The sequence below is a fragment of the Cygnus atratus genome, chromosome 16, assembly GCF_013377495.2.
Source record: "Cygnus atratus isolate AKBS03 ecotype Queensland, Australia chromosome 16, CAtr_DNAZoo_HiC_assembly, whole genome shotgun sequence".
Lineage (NCBI taxonomy): Eukaryota > Metazoa > Chordata > Aves > Anseriformes > Anatidae > Cygnus > Cygnus atratus.
The window spans coordinates 15,681,625-15,700,645 of record NC_066377.1 but is presented as its reverse complement, the minus strand read 5'-3'; the positions used below and the strand labels follow the sequence as shown (position 1 = coordinate 15,700,645).

Sequence of the window (19,021 nt, the reverse complement as noted above, 5' to 3'; positions counted from 1 at the left end):
AGTGCTGGCTCCATGCTGCAGGTTATAACCTGCAGGTGGGACCTTGGGCACTCGGGCAAGTCCGAATGTGGGAGCTGGGCGAGGCTTCTTTGTGTGGCTAGCAGGTCAAAACGTGTTAAAGAGCAGTAAGCAAGAGAAGTTGCATTGGAGATGCTGACTTCTCTTTGTTTTCTGAGATGGTTCCTAGGCCACCTGCCCTGCAGCTGGATTTCCTTTCTAAAACCTTCTAAGCCTCTTATCCAGGGCTATTGAAGGTGTCAGTCCCTGGGAGAGAGGAAGCTGGGTTTTGCTGTCAGCCTTAATCAGATCGCTGCCCTCTCAGGAAGCTCCCTGGTTTTGGCCAGTCTCTCACCTGCCACATGCAGATGCTCCCTTGGGCACACGCAGCCCTTCCCCAGCCACTGCCGTGCAAACAGCAGCAGGTGTTAGAGCCAGGTGCCCGCAGAGCAGACGCCTCGCAGCAGCCCTGGTGCTGGTACAGCCCTGGTGCTCGAGTAGAGGCAAACACGAGCAGCAGCCTTGCGCCTCTCCTAGCACAGCCCTCCAGTTGACGTGCGGTCCGCAAGCTGTGTGTGTGTGCGTGCAGCAGCCCTCCTGGTCTACTGACGTGAATTCCAGCAGCAAGTTCTTGTGTCTGTTTTTGTCTGTATTTTTTTGTTCAATAAGGTTGACTGCCTTCAGCCAGTGGCAAAAGAGGAGCCTCCTCCACCAGCCACCAAATTCCAGTCCATCGGGGTACAGGTAGAGGACGAGTGGCGGTAAGTGAAAGACGCAGGCTTTTGCAATTCTTACTCTTTTCTTTTAAGTTGCGCTTCCCTCTAGTTTTGCTTAGACCTCCTCCTTCTCCCGTTCTTTGTTCTAATGTGAGTGGGGTAGAATGGGGGCCCATGGAGAGCTCTTCCTCTGCAGCACACACCGCTGAAAACAGCACTTGTTCTGTAAACAGCCAAATCAATGGGAGTTTGAAATAAAAAGTCCAAGATGTAATTATAGATGTGCATCAGTCCTCTCATCTGAATGGCCTATTGCAGTAAGCAGGCAACCTTATAATTCTGTCTGTCTGAATGTGTGGTGTGTGTTCATGTGTGAGGAGGGGCGGGGGAAAGCTCAGCTGCAGCCTTAATAAGCAAATGCATTTCATTGTTGGTGTGTGCAGCCAGCCCCGTTGTGTTCTGCTATTTAATGCGTTTGGTTCTGATCTCTCTAGAAACAGCCACTCTCGCAGTATGTCCTCCAAACAGGACACAGACTCTGACACGCAGGAACCTAATAACTCTAGCTGTAAATCATCTGAGAGAGGTGTTGCTGAGTGCCCCCAACACAACAACTCTGTTAGTGTTGATACCAGTACCAGGCAACCAGCCAAGCCCTCACAGATGAAGAGAAACCTCTCCTATGGAGATAACAGTGACCCAGCCCTGGAACCTTCCTCTCTCCCTCCTCCTGACCCTTGGCTTGAGACATCCTCCACCTCGCCATCAGAACCCATACAGCCAGGAGCCTGCCGGCGGGATGGGTACTGGTTTCTGAAGCTGCTTCAGGCAGAAACAGAACGTTTAGAAGGCTGGTGCCGCCAGATGGACCAGGAGACCAAAGAGAACAATCTCTCTGAAGAAGGTAGGTGCTGCCAGCCTCTGGATGCTAAACTGGAGCAGCCTAGCAGCTCTTCCTTTGAGAAAGAATTAAAGCCAAGTATTGGTTTAGCTTTCTGTGGTTAGATGACTGATTACCCACAGGGTAATGGCGAAACCTGGAGGTGAGGGTGGGACAAGAAGCAGTCTGTCCTTGAAAAGGATAGGAAAGGATAAGGCAACTTTCTCTAGCAGATCGGGTGAGAAATAATACTAAGATGCAGCAGAGAAGACTTCATAAGCTGCCATCATCCACTGACAAGTCAAAACAGCTGAAAGCTTGACTAAATAGCTTTTAGGGAGGCTGTGAGATCTTTGTCCCTGCCTAACCTGTTGTAGTTGAGTGGACAGGTGAAAGTTTACTTGGTGGTGGCGCAGAAGGAACTGTGACTGCTGAGCCTGCCTCATTGGGCTTGTCTTAACAGCAAAGAGGAGGTTTCTTCATACAGGAGCACTTTAATGAGTTCACACTAAATACACCAAAAGTACATGTACAGGAAACATAAGGCCACTTGACTTTATTGGGTTCAGCCCAGTTGGGCTTGTTTCATTATTTTAAAATGAGTTGGCAAAAATTGTACTGTTTACAATTAAAATCATGCCTAGATGCATACAGAGTGACAAAAGCGGGTAACTAGGCTACAGGGGCCATGATCTTTGGGGCCTGTAAATATCTGAGAAAGTTGAAACGATGATGAGATTTGGTTATAGCTCGCTGTCACTGCTTGGGGAGGGGGGGGGGGACAACTAATCTCTAATCCTATTGCGCAGCGATGCTGCACTGGCTGCCAAGCTGGACAGGCAGTGCCAGGGTTCTGGTTGCCTCAAGGGGGTGGGGTGTATCAGGTCGCCCTGTCAAGAAAAGACAGGGAGACTGACCTTAAGAGCAATCTCCTAGCAGATTCTGTAACAGAGAACGTAGTGTATATAAAGAAAGCCCAGCTTACGGCTGTCTGGCCAAGCACAGATCTATAAACATTCAGAACCAATTCAGTAGATGCTGCAGCAGGCCAGGGAGGAGAAAAAACATTTCATCCCTTTTCATGATGTATTTGCACACGCTGTGGGCCTCTCAACCCTGCCTTTGGAATGGAAAAGCCCGTATTCAGTGTTCTTCCATTACAGAGCAGAAGAATGTTGCTATACTCAAAGGTTTCTTGGAGACTCACTAAGAGCAGCATAAAGTCCTGGATATTAAAAACCCTTGCCAGTCAGTATTTGAATTCCTTCTGGTAAATGGAGATCAGAGACAGTTTTCCTGCCCCTTGCCATCTTTGCCTTGTACGCGACCAGAAGAGCAGGTAATGATTTGTGAAGCAGGTGCCAGCAGATCTACTCACTGAGGTGGTGCTTGTGGCTTGTTTGATGGGCTGAAGCCTGCTTAAAGAACTTCCCGCAAGCTCTGATGCAACGATCTCGGTCTGTTGGCCTGCTTTTGGCCTGCTCTAGAAGGAGCAATAATAGATTGCAAAGCCAATAACAGACTGCAGTTTCAGTGCAGCTTCTGTATCTGAGAACAGTTAGTTCCTTGGGGATCTCTGAAACTCCTAATGACTCAAGAGTGTTTCTTGCTCCAGAAACACTTGAATTTGTTGCTCTGTTTGATGGTCTGTTCAATTGAGGTCCTTTTTTTCCCCCCACTACTGCAGTCTTAGGAAAAGTCCTGAGTGCAGTGGGCAGTGCACAGCTACTAATGTCACAGAAGTTCCAGCAATTCCACGGCCTCTGTGAACAAAACTTGGTGAGTCTGGTTCTTTTTCCTGTTTGTTTGGGAGGGTGATGCATCTGTTTCAACAGCACAACAGGAACGCTATCAGGTATTAATTAACAGGCTGCTGTCAGTGGAACAGGGTTGCAGGGCAAGGCCAAAGCAGTTGTATAGCCTACAACCTGACCACCATGCCACAATGGATGAAAGCTGTTTTTAAATAGCAGATGAGCAGTGGGAGGCTGATTGGGCAGTTCTTAGGCTGTGTTCTGTTCAGGGATGAGTGTTTGCAGTTTCCTTTTGGTGCTCATGCTATCACAGGAATTTTCTTGAGCTGTCATCAGGGTACACCAAATACATTGAGTCTCTCTGTATCTCTGGTATGTCAGCTAGCCATTCTGCTGCGTGTCCTGGAAACCAACTCTCCTTTGTTACTTCCAAAGGACTTTTTGAGGTGAACCACAGATTTTGCCAAATGGGGGCAGTGTTTGAAAAGGCCACTGTTCCTCTCCAAATATGCTTGCTTTGCACGTAGTTTATGTGGATGGTTACTGTCCCAATATGATTGTCCCTGGTTGGTCACAAAGCACTGTTTGAATTGGATCTCTTTGAATGTAATGCAAAGACCGGCATGCAATTTCTCCAGGTGTCAGAGCTGTGTTTTGCATTGTGCTGTATCAATTTCCATTGTTACGCCCCTTGAAGTTATGATCTGAGTACAAAACTGTGTTCTAGCTCAATCATATGCTGGGGAGCTTCAGCTGGATGTTACTGCTGTGGGGCTAGACTAACGACGGATGCTCTGGGGAGAAGAGTCCTATTGCTTTTCACTACAGTGCCTTTTCAGGATTACATTTCAGGCTCCTATAGGAGAAATGTCATCAGGATTTCTGCTTCCTGTTTGCTACAGAAATATTTTTGACTGTAAATGATGGTCATATGCCTCTACCCACTTTGGGCTGGTGTTTCCTGTGTGTTCCTGAAGTTTCAGTCATTGGGCAGCTGTAAGGTTTAAAAGGGGTATATATGTACCCTGTGCAGACTGCTGTACGTGTCAGGAAGGTGTATTCTAACATGCTTTTATGCTTTCCCTGGTAGAATCCTAATGCCAATCCCAGACCCACAGCCCAGGACCTAGCTGGGTTTTGGGATCTCCTGCAGTTGTCCATTGAAGACATCAGCATGAAATTTGATGAGCTCTACCACCTGAAAGCTAATAGCTGGCAATTGGCAGAGACACCGGAGAGAAAGGTGAGTGTGGGGCAGTTTGGAGTGGCCAGAGCACCTTGCAGACAGTTTAGGTACCTGACATCAACTCCTGTCTGTAATCAGAAAATCTGTAGGACCTTTACCACCTTCTAGTTATGCAGTGTAATCTCTCCATAAAATAGAGCTGCCTCTGATAATGCTTTTAGCACTTGTACTATAAGATTGCATCTATCAGCCATCTTCCCCGCGCATGCAGTCACAGCCTTGTAATGCATTGAGAACATTCCTCTTGAGTAATAGTGGAAACAATTTTGTACAAGAGGAAGAATATTACGATGGGGGGAGAGAAGTGGTGCTTTTAAAGCAGTGATGCAGAGGAGGCCTCTAGTGTTAAAAGCACTGCATAAGTAGGTTGCAACTATTCCTGGTATTTGGGTGGTATAAAAAGCATCTACTGGAGCCTTTTGAAAATTCAGGATGGGCTGTGTCCCAGGGCCAGGCTGCTTTACCAGATATGAGGGGAGGAAAGAGTGCTATGGCTGCGAGCAGGACAGTGTGTTAAAATTTTGCAGTTCCAGGTGAAGTTCAGTCTTCATGCTGTCTGCTGTACCCTGACCCACAGCTGGGCTACAGACATAGCCAGAAAACTCCAGTCTGGGCCACAGAACACCTCTCTGTACTATGAAGTACAAAATGTTCCAGTTCTAGAAGTTGGGAAAGCTGAATTTATGATGAGTGTCTTGCTTGGGAAGTGCTCCTGCTTCTTTCACCTGACACTCCACAATCTCATTACTTGGTCCCTCAGGACATGAGTCCCCACCATAGCAGAGAGCAAGCTTCTGTATGTGCATTTTTATTTTATGTTTGGGTTTTTCCTTACTGTCTCCCTAAAGGAAGAGAAGAAACCACCCCCTCCAGTGCCAAAGAAGCCAGCCAAGTCCAAATCCCAACTGAACCGGGACAGAGCCTCTGATTCAGACAAGCAGCGCCAGGAAGCTCGCAAGCGTCTCATGGCAGCCAAGCGGGCTGCCTCTGTCCGGCAGAACTCGGCCACGGAGAGCGCAGACAGCATCGAGATCTACGTCCCTGAGGCACAGACCCGCCTTTGAGCAAAGGGGCAGAGGAAGGAACCGCGTGGTTTTTATAAGTCATTAAAAAGGAAAAAAAAAAAGGTTCTCTCTAAACTAGTGTGATTTATTCAGTCTAGAGACAATGAGCCATCCTTGAAAAGGGCTCCTGAGTTGGCTTTTTTCTCTCAGCTTTAAGTAATGAAGATTTTAAAAAAAGAAAAAAAGGAAAAAAAAAAAAAAGAAAAACATACCCCTCGTTTTCTCACTGGCTGTGGTGTTGCTGAACGGACTGAACAGACTCCTGGAAATTCCAGCCCCTCAACTTGGAACTTCAATATTTTTACTTGTTCTATCTAATGAGAATTATTAGCTTGTTTACAAGAAGAGGACAACAAAAAACATGAAGCCTTGAGCACTTGCCATGCTATGTTCTTCCTCCTCCTTAGTTCTGTTCTTTCATCCTTTATTTTTCCCCCTTCTGCTCCCTTTCTCCTACCCTCTGCATGGCTTTGTTTACTGTGTTAGAAATAACCTCTCTTCCACAGAGCTCCTGAAGAGAACACCTATTCAGTGTGTACTACTGTTGCACTCTGCTAGCAAGCAGCCTTTCTTGGGTTTTGTTTTCCTTTTGATGGGGATATTGGGGTGGGGGGAGAAGGGGTGGGAAGGGACAGGGCCATGGGTTTGTATTCCTGTTTTAATGAAGTGAGAGGATGACAGGACCTGTGGAATGTAATGCAGAGTTGCTGAAATGCAGTACAGAAGCAAATGTGCAATAAGCTGGCAAAGAGGGGCAGGGATGGTGGTTGGCTGGCTGATCCCGAGAGCAGTACCCTACCCCAGGTGCAGGAGGGGAACAGAAGGACCACAGAGCAACTACGGACATGATCCCCACATGCTTCACTTTGATATTTTTTTTCCTCTTCCCTGCCCTTCACAAAATTATTTTCCCTGAATTGCTTGTTGAGAAAGAAGCTACTACACTATGGGACCTGTTTCAAAGTGGGCTGGGGCAGGGGAGGGCTGGGTTGAGTGTGCTGGTATTTCAGGGTGGGAGGACTGGGTTTTGTACAAAGAGGAAGGCAGGGGTAGCTGAGAGTAGGCTGCCTGCCTGTACGTATGTGTACATATGCACATATACAGTTAGTAGTACCTGTACATTTAATTCATACACACGTATACATGCCCACACACACAGTGCAGACGGTGTAGTAAAAGCACCTTGGTGAGAATGGGCATATGTATAGCATATATTTTTACATGTACTATATCTAGATGTGTGTAAAAGTGTGTGTAAAAATATATACCCTGTGTGTAATCAGATGACTATTTTTTCCTTATCTTCCTGCTCTTTGGGTAGAGGAAGGGTTGCTAAATATTTTTTAGCCCATTTTTCCCCTTTGTAGGCCTCCTTTTCAGTCTGACTTCTTGAAGCCAGGACTGCCACCACCCAGTTCTTTGCCACCCCCTCAAAATAAGCATCTGGTCCCATCCTGAGCGATCTTGCTGGGGATTTTTTGTTGTTGTTGTTCACTCGTTGGGATGAGTTGGGAGATAGCGTGCTACTTTCACGGGGGTGGGGGTGGAATCCCAAAGAAGTTTCAGCGAGGGTGTTGGTGATCCAGAAGGCAAAAAATAAATAAAAGTGAAATCTCGAACGACGCCCGAGTGAACGTGGTCTGTTGTGCTGTCCTGTGCGGTGCTCCCGCTGCCATCAGGCATCAAGTGGGATCCCACCACACCCCGGCCGCGACGCGACCCACGTTTAATGTTGGGCTCTGGGGATGGTCGCACTGACTGGGTGTGGGTTTTTTTTTGGGGGGGGCGGCACGGGTCGAGGGGTGTGCGTGCGTGAAACGGGCCCGTGCCCGCGGCCCTTCCTCCGCGGGTGGCTGCGGGGCTCTGAGGAGCCGGCCCCCGGCCCGGAGCCCCGTGACGTCCAACGAAATGGCCGCTCCCGCCATAAAATGGCGGCCAAAACAAAATGGTTGCCCCCAGTGCGCGGCGGGGCCGGGCCTTACGGGTCCGGGGTACTTCCGGGGAAAGCGGAGGGGGCGGGGCGCGCCCGTCCGGCTAGCCAATCGCTACGGAGCGTGTCCTGAGGTGGGGGAGGGACTTCCGGAGCAAAGAGCCAGAGGGGGAAGGGCGGGGCTTGTGCCGCGGGCGGGGTTTCTGGAGGGGGCGGTGCTTCTGGAGGGGGAGGGGCACGTGGCGCTCCGCCCCTGGGCGGGGGGCGGGGGCGGGCGCTGTGGCCCCGCGCTGAGCGGCAGCTGCCCCCCGCCCCCCGCCGGCCCGCCCGGGACAGCCGCAGCCCCCCGGTGCCGGGCCCGCGCCGGGCCGGTGCCGCTTCCCCCCAGCGCGAGCAGCGGAGGGCGGCGCGGGGGCAGGTCCCGGCATCGCTCCTGGCCAGGAGGTAAGGGGGGCGCGGCAGGGCAGGGCAGGGCAGGGCAAGGCGCCGGCCGCTCGCGGCGCCCACGGGACCCCCGCGGCCCGTTTCGGCCCGTGGCTGCCCAGCGTCCGGAGGGCCCCGCGCGGTGCCCTTCGCTGGTGGGGCCGCGCCCCCCTGGCCGCCTCGCCCGCGCCGCCCCACCGCCCCCATCGCGTCCGAGCGGCGCCGGTGCCGGGGGAGGCAGGGGGGCGCTGCGGTGACCGCTCGGCCGGGAGCGGGCCGCGGGGGGAGGCAGCGGTGGGGCGGGGCTGCGCCCCCGCGGCCGGGCCGCGCTCGGGGGGGGTCGGGGCTGTGCTGCCCAGCTCGGGCGGGGGGGGTCAGCGATGTCTGCGCCCCCTGCCCGCTCCTCGCGCCTGCCCGGCACCCCTTCACGGGAAAGGTGGCGGGAGCCCAAACCCTGCGGGGAAACGGCAGCCCCGTCCCTGCAGGGGCAAGAGCGGGTCCCTAAGGCTCTGGCCAGAGCCAGGCTGAGCTGCGGGGGGATGCCCGCGGCCCAGCATCGGGCTCAGGGTGCCGGAGGTGCTCGCTGGGGACGCAGGAGGGACAGGCAAAGCCAGGCGGGGAGAGCACCATCTGGTTTAATCAGCCAGGATCCTCGTTGCTGCGCGGTCTGCCCCAGGTTGGGCTCGCAGCTCTGGCTGCATCCCGGCCTGTGGCCATCACCAAAAGCAGAACTCAGGAGCAGCCAGCACAGGTACAGGGGCCCTTTGTTGCTGTTCTCTTCCCCAGAGTAGCCCGGGGGCTTCCCTGGAGCTGCAGGAGTGAGGCTAAGCTGGGGGCCAGGTGTCTCCATCCTTCCACAGCCCCTGCCCAGGGCCTGGGGGCATGAGGTAAGGCAGCAGGAACCACCAGGACCACGGTGCAGGGGGTGCACGTTAGAAGGCACCAGCAAATGAAGTATCAGTGTGCATGCTCCCGGTGTCTGCCCCAAGCTGTCCGAGCCCCTGGGGCAGCGCAGGAGCAGGCGCAGTAGCTCAGAGCCCAGCCCCAGCCCTACTGCGGTGTCCTGCCATGGTGCCTGTGCGGGGGGGTACCAGAGGGGCCGTGCCCAGCCGCCCATGGGGGCTTCAAAACTTCATGCGCAGTCAAGACACACTGTTCTGTGGTTTTTGTTTGTTTTTGTTTTTGTTTTTTTCCCCTTCAGTGAATAGTTAACAGCAATGCTGTCTCACTTTTCCAATGCTGGCAAGGAGGCGGAGGGTGCTACCCTTCTCCCGTGCATCAGGATCAAGTGCTGTGGGACCAAGCATGCAGTGGCTGCCAGACCCAACGACAGCGGGGTAGGTGCAGGCCAGTGCCAGGCACTGGCCCCTTTTTCTCCTAGCCCAGCAATGCTCTTTAGACGTCTTAAGCTGCTTTGGCTGAGTGTCAGGAGCTGGGGGCTGGCCCTGCAGCACGTCAGCGTGTTGGGTAATGAGGTGAGGGAAGAGCAAGTGAGCCACCCAAGAATGACATAATCCAGCCTGGCTCAGATCTCGTATTTTAAAAAAAGAACAAAACCAAAAAACCTTTTATTTGACAACAGAAGAACAAAGAAAAATATATTTACAGTAGTTTTTTGCTCCAAAGTTTCATTCAAAAAATCACCCCCCAGTCCATCCCCAGGGCAGCGACACCAATTCATCCCACGGGGATAGCGGTAGTGCTCCTGCCCCCAGTGCAGCAGCACTACCCATCCCCGCTTTGGTTTGACTGAGGCAAAAATAAGGGGAGGTGAATGAAAAGCCTCTCCCTCCCCTGCGAGGGAGAGGGCACTGTAGGGAAGGGCTACCTAGAAATAAGGGAGGCAGTCCTAAAATAAAGGACGTTCTCCAGAAAGGAGGCAGAAGGCAAAGGCTGGACATAAATTGGAGCAGGGGGAGCTGAGAAAGGCAATGCTTGTAACCGCACGGTGAGCATCAGCTCCAGCAGCACTGTGCTGGTGCCCCTGCCCAGCTGGGAACCACCAGCATTGGAGCCATCCCTGCGCTGCATGGGAGCGCTCGGCAAAGTGAGGCACCACTGGTAAACCTTCCCCAGCCCCTGGAGCACTTGCTAACACCCCCTCCTCTCCTCTGAACAAGAAAAGGGGAAAAAACAGACCCCAAAATCACTGCCTTCTTCTGGCACTGCTGGCTCCAGCTGCTGCAGAGCACCAGATCCTGTGGACGTTATTATCTCTATTCATGCAACTTAACAATCAGGCTAATAACCTAGGATTAGTGTTTCTCAGGATAGATTACATATGTGTGTACGTATCACTATTTAACTTAAATTTACAGTGAAACAATAGTCCCAGGACCTCTGCAGTGCCCAGGCTCCTGCTCCCCGCAGATGCTGGCTGTCACTAGAGGTCACCAGCACCACAGCACCGGCCCCACCACGCTCTCCCGAGCACAAGGGAGGGGAGCGGGGAGCAGGGAGCAACGGGACTCCACACACCACCCCCCACCCCCCCGGGCTTCCATGCGGCTCATCGCGGGTGGCTGATGAGACAACTCCGCATTCCCGGGGCTGCGGTCCACAGGCTGCGGGTGCTGCGCTTGTAGAGGGACACACAGGCAGCCCATGCCCACAACATGCTGCTTTCCAAATATTTTTTTAAAAATAAAAACGTTGGATACAAAAATTTCACAGTCTCGGCTTTGCGTCCACCCCCAGCAGCAGCCTGCGGTCGGCGTTTCTCAGGCTCTGCAATGCACTCTCTGTTCCAGGAGACAACGTGCACATCTTCAGCAGGAACGTGAGAGAAATACAGGGAAGTCGCGGAAATGTTTGTAGAAGAAATAAAAAAACAAAACATAGAATAAATCACAATTAGAGGGAAAATGTTTCAACAAAAAACTGCTAAACAGCACCATGGAGATTTCTACTGGCAGCATCTGTAACACCCTAAGGCAGAAGAGGAGACTCCCATGTTTTCTGTGCAAGAAAATGCCACAGACTTCAGGTTTCCAGTTCATCTGTCCTTTGCGCCTCCCCAGGCAAGGCACGGCTCCTGGCCAGCACAAGGTACCAGAAAGGCCCTCCATAAAAATAGGAGAAAGGTAGAAAAAAAGGAAATCAGAGAGATTTGGGAGAAAAAGCTTTTCATCCGTGGTCCTTAAAACAGGCACAATTTAAAAAAAAAAAAAGGAAAGAGAAAGAATTCTCTCTCCCCCTGAAGAAGTGGTGTTGGCTGGACCCTTGTTTACAGGAAAGAGAAAAAGAAGTCAGCAGGTTTTCCGAGGGAGTTCCGTGGCCTCGCAGTGACTGCCAGTCGTGGCAAGGAGAGGTCGCTCAGCTGCAGAGGTCTTTCCGCACTGGCCAGGCTGCGGCAGCCACGTCCTCCTGCCTGCCCGGGGTCCTGTCCCTACCAGGAGTGCAGACAGCGAGGGCTCTGAAGGATGGTGAGCATTTCCCTAGGACAGGATGGGACAGCCCTTCCTCTCCTCTCCCCCGTGGCCAGCGGAGGTACCGGAGCCTCTTGGGACGCACGAGTCCGCTTCTGAGATCAGCTGTTTGGGGGGGCAGGCAGACATGGGATCCTGCGGGCTAGAGAGAAGGGACCCTGTGGGTGGCACGAGGCTGGAGGCTGGGCACCCCCGAGGAAGGGCACCCCGTGGGACCTGGCCTGGGGGCTATTTGGCGACAGAGGCCCCTGGGGGCTCAGGCTGGGGCGAGAGGGGCAGCTGCCCGCCCTGGCGCTGCGACTCCAGCTCAGCCGCCTTCTGCAGCGCCACCTCCACCAGCAGCTGGAAGCTGCTGAAGTCGTCGCCGAAGAGCTCAGGGGGCGTGGGGGGCGGTGTGTTGAACAGTCCGCTGGTGGGGCTGGCGGCCTCAGCCCGTGCCAGCAGGGCCATGGTGCTGCCGACGGCACCCAGCGGCGCCTTGGGGTGAGGGTCTGGCTCCGCTTGCTGCAGGCCCGGCTGCTTCTCCCGCTCGGGGCTGCGGGCACACGCCACCGTCAGGTTGCTGCCCAGCGCCTGGGCGGGGTGGCACAGTACCTGTGGGCACACAGACATTGGCAGCACCTTGGTGGCCCCCGTCGCTGTCATGGGAGGAACCACCAGCACCCCAGAGCCAGCAGCAGCCCCCCGCGGCAGGGCCACATCACCAGCCTTGCCGCCTCGGCGAGAGATGGTGAACTGGTTGGGGTCCTTCCCGTCCTTGCGCAGCATGTCGGGGAGCAGCCGCCGCCGGGCATTGATGAACCAGTTGCAGATCTGGGAGGAGAGAGGGGTGCAGTGCTGTCAGCAAGCAGCTCCCGCGCCCCCCACAGCTCCCCCCCCACCTTGCACCTCCTTCTCCCGTGGCTCAGAGAGGCAGAGCTGCCCCAGCAGGGGCTGCCCGGGCTGCACATGGAAACCTCAGCGCCGGCTGCTTCCTGCCCGGCACCGCCCGCCTGGGCAGCCCCTTCCTCCCAGCACCTTCGTTGCAGTTGCCCACGGGCAGAGCTGCCCCACAGCATGCAGGCAAAGCAGGGCGCAGCTCTCACACCCTCCCTCGACATCTCCGATACCGAACTGCCCACTTGCGGAGCTCCCCATCCCCTGACAGGCAGCAGGGATTACGGCGATTCGCTGACATGTTTCCATGCCTCCTGTTAACTAGCAAAGCTAGCTTTAAAGGCATTTCCAAACATCTGTATGTGAAAGAGGCAGACCTCTGCAGCTACACCTCTGGAACCCTTCAGAAATGCAACAACCATATATTGTTTAGTGTTTTTATACAAAAAGCTAGGTTAAAAAAAACTGCCTTCTTCCTAGAAAACAACTAGAAGAGAATAAAACAGGAAAAAAAATCTTTCCTAAATCAATGTCTCTGTAAAATATTTCCCCTGGGTAGAAAGAACTTACCACAACTTCAATCACAGCAAGATCTCAGTTGTCCTTTTTTTGTCTTTCAGACAATATTTGGCATTTAACACCCTCAAATATGTGAGACTCACCCCCTTTTTCCTTGCGAACACACTCCCTTGCAACCCTTTGCCAAGAGCCCTTGACGTGCTCCAGCAATCCCACGGCCATCAGCAGCTGTAAATCACCAACCAGAGGGCTGCACTCTGGCACCCACAAAAAGCCCAACCAGCTCTGCAGTGCCGAGGAGCCCCCGCAAAATCCCAGCGGCTCCCCCAGCCACACTCTTGCTCCTTCCAGCATTCAGCTCCACGCAGAGAGCGCGGCAGACGGGCATGCTCAACCGCCTGGCCAGGATGCAGGCTGCCGCATGGCATTCGCTTGCTGGCGGAGCTAGACAAGCCTCGGCAATTCCCCTTCCAAGCCAGTAGGCTTATTTTTAATGTTTTATGTTTTTAGACACCATTGCCATGAGAGCAGCATCCTCTGCACTCTTGGGGAAGAAAAGCCTGGCCCCGCTGCGCGCCCCTCTCCCTCTGAGGACGAGGGCAGGGAGGCCTGTAGCCGCGGAGCTGGCCCGGGAGCCTCACGGGGAGCCGGCACAGCTTCCTGACCCCGGCTTTCTGCACGGGGCACGAGGCTGCCCGGTCGCCCTGGAGACCTGGGGCCACCGCACTGCCGCTGCCTCGCCACTGGCAGCCAGGCAGGGGCACGCATAAACAAACAGCTGCAGGGCGCAGGGCCCTGCTCAGCCACTGCGCTCAAGAGGCGCCCGGGGGAGTCGGATCGGCCCTGCTGGTTCAAGCACCCCTCCTGAGGCTGTCCCCCAAGGCCTCTCTGGCCTTGCCTTGCCGTGGGGTGTCCCACACCACCACCCCGACAGGCTGCTTGTCCTCATCAGGCAGAGGACGGCTGAGCAGTGCCCTGTGTGTCACCTCAGAGCAAGGGAGAAATCCCAGTGACAGCCCCCAGCTGGCCTGCGCAACACCCCCGGGCTGGGGCCCGCCCCTCAGGTAAGGGGTGACCATTTCTGCGGGCACCTTTGCCGGGTATGGAGCTCCCATAGCAGAAGAAACCTCACTCACACCTCCTGCCAAGGGTCAGCACCTTCTCACAGCTCCCCACCACAGAATGAGGATGCCCCACTCCATCCCGGGGATGGCTGCATGGCGCCGGCTGGACCCACTGTCCCCGGTTGCGGCTGTGGCCCCCATGGAGCCAACGCTCGGGCAGCACCCGGGCTGGGTACAGCCATCAGGCCCAGTACCACCAGTACCACCCTGGGCCCATCACCGCTCCACAGCCGATCCGACTGACAGCGCCCCAGCACCACCAGCCTGCCCTGCAGCAGCAGCCCAGCTGCTGGCCGGACACAAATCTGTTGCTCAGCCAGCATTTCAATAGATAAGTAAAACATTAAAAAGAAAGTTTGCTCTGCCAGTCAGGGAGAGGGAAACCAGACAGACTGTCACAGCCCACACACCAGTGTCTGGGCCGGCTGGCCACGACTGCACCGAGAGCAGGGCAAGGAGACAGAGGTGCAGAGGAAGCCCCACGGAGGCGAGCTCGGCTGGGCTGGGCTCCCCTTTACATTGCCACTGTGACTGGGGCAAGCAGGCGAGCCAGCACCCGGTGCCACCCGTGGTCCACCTGAGGCCAGAGCCCAGCCCTGCATGGCGCACTCTCTCCTGGGACATTTGTCCCCTGCCCAGCTCTGACCTGGAAGGTGGCCTGGCCCCTTTGCTGGGGGGTGCCCAGGGAAAAACGCCTGCTCCATTGCTCCCTGGGGCACAGACCTCTCCCAGTTAGAGGCTGCCTACACGCAGTACTTTTGCCTCCCTGCCATTCCCTCTCTGCCTCCTTCCTGCCCAATGCTTCAAGCGTGCCAAGTCCTCTGGGGTCTTCAGAGGGGTTGCCCCAGTCCGTCCCTTCCCCAGCACTGTGGCAGAGGGCCCAGCAGCAGCCCCAGCGCACAGGGGCCGGGTCATACCTGCAGCACGGAGAGGCTGGTCTGCCCCGAGAGGCTGAGCTTCTCCTGCTCGGAGGGGTAGGCATTGAAGCGGTGCTCATACAGCCAGTCCCGGAGGATCTTTACAGACTCCTTGGGCAGGTTGCCCCTTCTTTTCCTCTTGTTCAACTGAGATGGTTCCAGAGATGTGGTACCGTCGTCCTCCCCGGGGTCGCTATCCGACATGGTGGAGCTGCCTGCAGATCTCTCCTGGTTAAAGCCTGGCAAGGTGGAAACCAAACAGCACACATCACGTGGCGTCCCAGCCAGGGGCGCAGGGACGACGGGGGCACGCAGCCCCCTCGCCGCCCGAGCCTGGGGGCACCTCGCCCCCTCCTAGCCTGGCGGCGAGAGGAATAATCCGGGCGCGTGAGGCCCCCCGGGGGTGGGGGGGGGGGGCGGGGGGGAAGCTACAGGCACCGGCAGAGACAACAGCCCGCCCCACGGCACCTCAGCCTTCCTGCACAGAGCCCCCGGAGGTCTGCGGGGACTTCACAGGCGTGAGCGCAGGGGGCGCGAGCAGGGTCCCGCAGGAGCCGCCCCCGCGGCAGGCGGAGGGGCGAGCGCTCGGGAGCCGGGCGGGAGGGGGCAGAGGCGGGGGGGCGCCGCCGGCCGCGCTCCGCTCATTGTTCCGCGGGGCGGGCGCCCGCTGCCCTGCGCGAGGACGGCGGCGGGGCGCGGGGCGGCTCCGGGCGGCCGCTGTCAGCCGCGGGGCCGCGCCGGGAGGGGCCGCGCCGGGAGGGGCCGGGCAGCCCCGGGGCACCCCCTGCCGCCCCCAGCCGCAACAGGTAGCGGGGCGCTCGGCCCCGCCGCGCACACAAAGCCAGCGGCCGGGCAGCGGGAGCCCGCCCCGCACCGGGGAGCTCGGGAAAAGGGAAAGAAACCCGAAACCGCGGCGAGAGCGAAAAGAGGCCGGGAAGCAAACGCTGCCCCCCGCCCGCGAAGCGATCAAAAAGCAACAAAAACCGCCCCCGGCCCCGAAGCAACTCTCCCAAACTAAGCGCCTAGCGACAACAAAGGGGAAAACGGCGCCGAGCGCGAACAAAACCCACCCAAGCACACCGACCCGGGACTTGCAAAAACTTTTCACGCCGCCTCGGGGGGGGCGGCTCCCGGCCCGGCCGCACAAAGACAGCGGGGGCCGCACCGCGCCGGGCGGCCGAGCCCCGCCGCGCTCCGCCGCACCCCGGCGGCCCGGCCCGACCCGGCCAGGCCCGGCCCGACCCGGCCCGGCCCGAGCCGCCGCGCCGGCAGCCCGCCGGGACTCCATGTTGTGCGCCCGCTCCGGCTGCGCTCTTACCCCCGGGCCGCCGCCGCCGCCGCCTGGGGCCTTGCATGGGCCGCGCCGGGGTCGCGCCGCCGCCGCCGCCGCCGCCGCGCCGGGGCCGGGGTGCGGGCGGGGCCCTCCCGCAGCGGCGGGGCCGGCGGCGAGCGGCCGAGGCGCACCGAAAAGTTTGCGGGCCGCGGCGGTGACAGATGCCGAGACAGAGTTCCCTTTGTTCCCAAGGAGGCAGGAACTTGGGCCGGGCCCCCCGCCCCCGGCCCGCCCGCCCGCCCCCGGCTGTCACCGCCGCGGCCCACGGGGCAGCCGCCGGGCCCCCGCCCCCGCCGCGCCGGGCCCCGGCCCGCGGCGGCCGCGCCTTTGTGCGGCCAGTGCCTGGCGGCGCCCCGGGACCCCCCCCCCCCGGGCCCCCGCTGCCGGCTGGGGCACGCCGAGCACGGGGCGGCCGCGGGCGGGGAAGGGGCACGGCGGGCACGGGCTGCAGGGCCCGGCCGGACGCGTGCCCGGGGACGGGGGCTGCCGAGCGTGGCAGCCCCGGGGACCGCGGCCACCCCGGGGCACCGCCTGGGCTGCGTTTGGGGGCTTTTTAACTTACGGCAGGGGAAATCAGAAACTCGGCAAATCACTGCTCCCGTGCTAGTGGAAACCGTTTCAAAGCAAGGGTGGCGATTGGGAAAGCACCTGGGGACGTTTGCTCAGAGGACAGCACACCTTCTCCTTCCCTGACCTGCCCACTGCCACAGGCCCTGTCCCTGTACCAGCACTGGTGTGATGGCATCACCCATAGCTGCGGGGCAGCATCACCCGTGGGAGTGGGGCCATCCAATGCGGCGAGGTCTTTGGAGGCCCTACCGTGCTGCCACCACTCTCCCTGCAACCACAGTGACCCGGCACAGCCTTTGGAGTTTTGGAGACCAAGTTGCTGTGCTTACCCTCAGGCACGCTGCCAGTCCTGGATGAGGCTTCCCATAGGATGTCCCCGTTGCGTGCTCTGTGCCCTTCTGCCATGCACAAAGGTCACTCCTCGCTCTCGGCTGGCCAGAGCCCACACCACAGCTGGCCAGGTCACGCACGCGAGCAGCGCCAAACCCGGCAGGGGACGTGCCCGTCGTGGTGGCACGTTTTGTCAGGGTGAGCCACGGGAGGGAACTACAGGGAGAGCCGCTCCGAGCAGCAGTGCCACATCCTGTGTGTCAGGCACTGATGGGTATTGAGAAGGGCTGCCAATAAACTTCTGTCACCATAGGCTTTTTTTAATACTGATACAAGACTGAAGCAGGAGAAAAAGTTCAGCTTGGCAGCACCGTGAGAGCCCAGGAGGCCAGGCTGGAGACCTCTCCTTCCCCAGCCCCGTGCCCAGGAGGGGACAGGTCTGCTTTGGAGGAGCGGTGCATTTGCCGGCATTTTCAGGCAGCCCTGATTCAAACCCCTTCACTTGGCTTTGAATAGGAGCAGGAGCCAGGCTCTTAGCCCTGAATTGTCCATCCCAAATGTGTGAACTGAGCTGATTATGGTGATTAGGGGGCCTGGGCGTGGGAGAGAGGCTTGAGTCTGACAGGGAAAGGAGCTGGAGAGAGCTGCCATATACAGCGGCTGTTTGTCACGGGCAGCACCTGCATCGCTCTGGTTTGCAACGAGAGATGGGCCTGAGTGGCTGCGTTTCCATGTGGTGGCTGCTGGCAGCAAAGCTGCAGATCTGCACAGAGCGGGTTTCATGCTGCGGGAGAGGATTAAATAACAACAAAGGAGAACTGCTTAAAGCCTTTGTTTAGTTACAGCTAAATCTGCAATGTCCCAAGTGAAACCGTACCCTGAACTGCTATTGCTCAACTAACGGAAGCGCCGTGTGGGACGGTGAACCAAAGGTGAGGCATGGAGCCTGTGCTGGGTGCAGAGCCACCCTGCTGCCCCTGCCCGCAGCACCCCGCAGCCGCCGGTGTGGCCCCAGCGAGCCCCTGGCCCTGCCCCGGCTCCTGCCCAGCTGGGCCCCGAGCCCCCTGAGCCCCCCGTGCTCCCCGGGCCGCAGGAAGGCCCATCGGGCTGCAGGGGCCAGGGAAGGTGGCAGCAGCCCCCAGCTGAGGGCTGCTCCGGACTGAGTTTCCTGGCCCAGCTGGGACACCTTCCGCAGAAAGCCCGGCCAGCGCCATTGACATGATAATGCTGTTAAACTTCCGCGGTTCGGAAAACAGTCAGGCAGCCAAGGCCTGAAGGGGGCTGCTGGAAACCTCGGGCAGCCTTCGACAGGGCTGCAAGGCTGCAAGCTCTGCCCAAGCAGAACTCCTTCTTTGCCCACCCTCTGCTGTTTGATCTGTATTTATTTATTTATTTATTTATTTTTGCTAGGAAAGGGCTTCCATTCCAGCTGTGGGGTTCTGCTGGGGTGCCAGTTGTCCCACGTTCAGGGGGCCACTGGCTGGGTTTGCCCCACTGGGACATCTCATGTGCTGGTGTTTTGCTGTTAGCAGCCTGCCTTCTCTGCACAGGCACTTGCCAAGGCTGCCGGGGTCATGCTAGTATCAATTAGGAGGGAAATGAAAGTGTTCCCAGGGCTGGCCTGGCTGGCTTCATCACTTCCCTGCTCAAGGGCTGGTGTGCTCCTTTCGCCTGGCTCCAGCAGAGCTTTAAGGGTAAATTTTAAAATATTCAGTGCCTACGTGGAGCAGAGACTGGTGGCTGCCTCAGGGCTCGTGTAAATGCCTGGGGACCAGCGCTGTGAGAGCAGCGCCCAGCCCAACACCCTGGCCTCCCACCTTCAGGTGCCCTGCTCTGGCCTCCTTTGGTCTCCCACCTCCCCTCATTCTGCCCACTCTCAAATAACCCTGAGCTGGGCTTCCCCACAGCTTTTTT

At 57.3% G+C, this 19,021-nt stretch overlaps 2 protein-coding genes and 1 long non-coding RNA gene across 16 annotated transcripts in view; 2 read left to right on the top strand and 1 right to left on the bottom strand.

The window, feature by feature from the left end:
* DLGAP4 (DLG associated protein 4) overlaps window positions 1–7,276 on the top strand; it is a 75,494-nt gene extending 68,218 nt beyond the window's left edge. For all 9 annotated transcript variants that reach the window (XM_035548175.2, XM_035548174.2, XM_035548172.2 and 6 more), the window contains 5 exons: window positions 667–758; window positions 1,208–1,617; window positions 3,281–3,372; window positions 4,438–4,590; window positions 5,442–7,276. In XM_035548175.2, the coding sequence (XP_035404068.1) occupies window positions 667–758; window positions 1,208–1,617; window positions 3,281–3,372; window positions 4,438–4,590; window positions 5,442–5,657 (963 nt within the window). In that variant the 3' untranslated portion in view covers window positions 5,658–7,276. The remainder of the gene's footprint in view (window positions 1–666; window positions 759–1,207; window positions 1,618–3,280; window positions 3,373–4,437; window positions 4,591–5,441) is intronic.
* Window positions 7,277–7,867: 591 nt separating this feature from the next.
* Window positions 7,868–10,675, top strand: LOC118248802 (uncharacterized). Of its 3 annotated transcripts, none has more exons than XR_004778869.2 (4): window positions 7,868–8,031; window positions 8,802–8,897; window positions 9,212–9,347; window positions 10,329–10,675. It is a non-coding gene; the product is annotated as an uncharacterized LOC118248802 (long non-coding RNA). The 3 variants fall into 3 exon arrangements; XR_004778868.2 differs by having other exon boundaries at window positions 8,797–8,897; XR_004778867.2 differs by lacking the exon at window positions 8,802–8,897 and having other exon boundaries at window positions 7,881–8,031.
* On the bottom strand, window positions 9,546–16,821 carry TGIF2 (TGFB induced factor homeobox 2). 4 transcript variants are annotated; one of them, XM_050714051.1, is made up of 3 exons: window positions 16,770–16,821; window positions 14,875–15,113; window positions 9,546–12,251 (listed from the first exon to the last, which is right to left on the bottom strand). In XM_050714051.1, the coding sequence occupies exons 2-3, from the start codon at window positions 15,076–15,078 to the stop codon at window positions 11,667–11,669; spliced, it is 789 nt and encodes a 262-aa protein (XP_050570008.1). In that variant the 5' UTR covers window positions 15,079–15,113; window positions 16,770–16,821; the 3' UTR covers window positions 9,546–11,666. The 4 variants fall into 4 exon arrangements, with proteins under 4 accessions (XP_050570008.1, XP_035404014.1, XP_035404017.1 ...); XM_035548121.2 differs by lacking the exon at window positions 16,770–16,821 and adding an exon at window positions 16,193–16,278 and having other exon boundaries at window positions 10,765–12,251; XM_035548124.2 differs by lacking the exon at window positions 16,770–16,821 and adding an exon at window positions 15,945–15,975 and having other exon boundaries at window positions 10,765–12,251.
* Between the last annotated feature and the right edge of the window lie 2,200 nt (window positions 16,822–19,021).